Source organism: Trachurus trachurus, assembly GCF_905171665.1.
Source record: "Trachurus trachurus genome assembly, chromosome: 8".
NCBI lineage: Eukaryota > Metazoa > Chordata > Actinopteri > Carangiformes > Carangidae > Trachurus > Trachurus trachurus.
Window position 1 is genome coordinate 5,968,842 of NC_139905.1, and position 3,980 is coordinate 5,972,821.

The window sequence follows — 3,980 nt, forward strand, 5'->3', positions numbered from 1 at the left end:
GGCGGCCTCTCCACGAGGCTGCACCTCACCACACACTCACCTGCAGTGTTCACAGGATCCGAAGAGGAAGAAGAAGAAAAGAAGACGAGATGAACGGTGTGCGCAGCGGGAAGCCTGCCCCTCGGCCGGTCATCTTCTGCATGCACCCCGGCTGCGGAGTCCCGTTCACCCGGCAGTGGAAGCTGAAGGACCACGAGACGGTGCACACCGGGGCGGTGAGGACACACTTCATACCCACACAGCAGCCTACACTGCAAAAACTCTAAATATAACCAAGAGTATTTGTCTTATTTCTAGTCAAAATGTCATTTTTAGTCAAAACAAATCTGATTATACCTAAAATAAGACTCATCACATAAAAAGTAGCTTGTTTTTAGATACTTTTTTTTAAATTGACTTCTTTCAAGCCTATTTTCACTTGAAATAAGTAGAAAAATCTGATAGTGGATTAAGTTTTTCTTCCTTATTACAAGCACAAAAAACTTTCACTGGCAGATTTTTGTACTTATTTCAAGTAAAAATAAGTTTGAAACAAATGAAAATGATCTAAAAACAAGTTAATTTTGGGTGATGAGTCTTATTTTAAGTGGAAAGAGATTAGTTTTGACTAAAATTAAAATTTGAAATTTGACATTTTGACAAGAAATAAGACAAATATTCTTGGAAAGATTTTTAGTTTTTGCAGTGTAGGCTACTGAATGCACGTGTTTAATTACAGTCAACTGTCTTGGATTCCTGTTGCTTACTTTCTGCAGCGTCCGTGCCGCTGCACCGTGGAGGGCTGTAGTCGTAGTTTCTCCAGGAAGTCGCACCTGGACCGCCACTTGCTGCAGCACAAAGGCCTCCTCAAGTACAAGTGAGTCCCAGCCGGTAGGTCGCTTCTCTCAGGTAGCCTACGCGCCTCATTTTAACTTTGTTTGTTTGTTTTACCTGCAGATGCAAGGTCGCGACCTGCACCAGACGTTTCTACGACTCCATAAAGCTGAGCAGACACATGCATTACTGCCACGGGCCGCAGGACAAGGTCTTCAAGGTGTGTGGAGATGCTGATGCTCACATCTGGCCACGAGATGGCGCCAATGAAACGCTTTATATTCAGTATCTTCTTGAACCCCTTGATATGTTTTTTTCTCCCCCATTTGCCTCTCTCCCACAGTGTAACAACCGAAAATGCTCCTTGACCTTCAAGAAGCGCAGACAGTTTAAGATGCACTTAATGAGCCATGGAGGGGATGCTCAGTTCAAGTACGTCTGTAATGCAGCAGTGTTTAGCCTCAATGACAACATGGCCTAGTGGGGAAATCATTGCACATTGCACCCTTTCCTCATGCATCTGTTTTTTGTTTTCTACCTTTCTGCACCCAGGTGTTCAAAGGTTGGATGCAAGGCCAAGTTCCGCTCCCACAGGCAGCGCAAAGTCCACGAGAAGAAACATGCAGGTGGGTGAATTTCAGCCTTTCCTTTCATCTTCCTCCTTCCCCTGTAAAAATCCCTTCATCGAACCGAAGCTGCAGCTGCATTTGCATGTGACCTTTTCTGACACTGAAGATAATTCATCACCCTCGCTCGCTGCCTCGTTCCTCCTCAGGAGCTTTGTGTTTCCTGCTGCACTCAGTGGTCTTGTTGTTTTTGTTTTGTCTTTTTGCTCCTTGCAGGTTACCCCTGCCCAAGCGCCGACTGCCAGGTGCTTGAACACACCTGGGGGAAACTCCAGAAACACAGGACCAAGCACCCAGGTAAAGGGTTCTCATGCCAAAACCTCTCCACATCGAGCATTAGCTGGCTAGAAACTATAGAGACAGGTGCCAAACCATTAGCCAATGTTGGTTTATGACTTGATGATGCAATTTAAAGATGAGTATGGGCAATAAGATTTCAATATAAGTAGATTTTATAACCATGCACATAAAATTTCCCATCTTCCCTTTTGCAGAGGGTCTTAAAATGCCTCCTGGCCACTTTGGAAACACTTTTTTTTTTACGCCATCTGCTTTTTTCCTGATGTGTTGTGTTGTGTTGCAGCCACCATTGCGTGCCAGGTGTGCAAGAAGGAGTTCAAGAAAGCCGACGCCCTGCGGAGACACAAGCGGATCCACGCCTCCCACAAACCGGTGCTGGTCTGTCCCCGGGACGACTGCCAGGCCTACTTCTCCACCACCTTCAACCTGCAGCACCACATCCGCAAGGTGCACCTCGATCTCCTCAAGTACAAGTGCTCGTTCCCGGACTGCCCACGCACGTTCGCCATGAGGGTGAGAAAACGGCTTTTATGAATGAATGAATGAATGTTGATGCATGTACTGCAGAAACACTGTGACATTTCTGTTTGAGTTTCAGTCCTCTGTGTGTGTGTGTGTGTGTTTAACATTATGACTGTTTGCTCCACAGGAGAGTATGAACAGACACCTGCTGCGCCACGACCCAAATGCCACAGCTCTGAAGGTAAGTGACGTCAGTACAGCCAGGAGACTATTGATTATAGATTTCCCTTCAAACCTGTCGCCTCCCTTGAGCTTTTGAGACCTGAGAGTTGGGTTTTACATGATTTAAAGTCCTGTTATGTCAGATTTAAAGGGATAGTAGCATTTTTTTATAAGTGGGGTTGTATGATCTACAAATAGCCCCTAAGTACTTTAATTGCAGTAGAAGACTCTCTGCACTCCTCCCGTTAGCAAAGCCAGCCCATAGCCCTGCCCAGAGATTTACAACATAGCTACAGTGTTGTGAACAGACCCAAAGAAACGGCCTATTTTCGCAGCCTAAAAGAGGTTTTACCTGGAAAAAAAAATTCCATTGTTTGCTATAATATAATTTTTTATATTAAATCAAAGTGCAGGAAAAACACAGTTTTTATTTGGACCTAACCAACTGCTGATCAGCGGGTGCTAACCCTGGCCGGAGGGATACGTGAGTTGGTTAGGTCCAAATAAAAACTGCGATTTTCCTGCACTTTGAAGGGCTTGAAAAAATTATATTATAGCAAACAATGGAGCTGTGTATTTTTTTTCAGGTAAAACCTCTTTTAGGCCGTGAAAATAGGCCGTTTCTTTGGGTCTGTTCACAACACTGTGTTGTAAATCTCTGGGCAGGGCTATGGGCTGGCGTTGCTAATGGGAGGAGTGCAGAGAGTCTTTAAAGTACTTATATTATTAGGGGCTATTTGTAGATCATACAACCCCACTTTAAAAAAATGCTACTATCCCTTTAAATCTGACATAACAGGACTTTAAATCATGTAAAACCCAACTCTCAGTTCTCAAAAGCTCAAGGGAGGCGACAGGTTTGAAGGGAAATCTATAATCAATAGTCTCCTGGCTAAATGCTACTATCCCTTTAATGTGACTACACAGCTGGTATGATATCAAACTGCAAAAAAACATGCGTTGTCCTTAAACTTTCCATCTCTAATTCTTCATTTCCGTGTCTCCCTGACAAGAATCGTCAGCGGCCTAAGAAGTCGTGGCAGAAGCGTCTGAACGGACACCACCTGCCGCTGGTGGAGGAGAACCTCAACAACCTCTTCTCCACGCGCATGCGGATCTCCAGACGAGCCAAAGTGGAGACGAACCTGGCGGGCCTCTTCAACGAACGCAAGATCCCGCACTACGTCGACCCCGAGGTCAACCTGAAAAACCTGTTCAGCATCAAGCAGGTTCGTCCGCCGCAGGAGAAACCGGACGTCCCACCTGTGGTGGTCGCACCCGTGGTCGCACCTGTGAAAGCTTAAATGTAAGAAAGAGAAGAAGAAAAAAAAAACAGTTTAAACTTTAATTTTTGAGGAATTTGAAATTTGGGTCTTTTTTGTTTTTAGTTATTTAATGTAGCTGTTATACATTACAAAGTATTTTAATTTGAAAGGAGCTTTAAATGTTGAGGTTGTTGCACTTTAAAGGATTTCATAGACCAGACTGGACAGGTCTTGAGTGAAGTGTTTGTAACATGACGTGTGTTGACCCAATAAAACTCAGTTACATGTTTGA

The 3,980-nt window shown here is 44.4% G+C and overlaps 1 protein-coding gene across 1 annotated transcript; it reads left to right on the top strand.

The window, feature by feature from the left end:
* Nucleotides 1-89: 89 nt before the first annotated feature.
* On the top strand, nucleotides 90-3,727 carry 42sp43 (P43 5S RNA-binding protein; the record flags this gene model as incomplete). The annotated part of the gene is made up of 9 exons (XM_083976964.1): nucleotides 90-215; nucleotides 756-856; nucleotides 937-1,033; nucleotides 1,157-1,245; nucleotides 1,366-1,439; nucleotides 1,656-1,736; nucleotides 2,023-2,252; nucleotides 2,389-2,442; nucleotides 3,437-3,727. 9 exons carry the CDS (start codon nucleotides 90-92, stop codon nucleotides 3,725-3,727), a joined length of 1,143 nt encoding a protein of 380 aa, XP_083833090.1.
* Nucleotides 3,728-3,980: the final 253 nt, after the last annotated feature.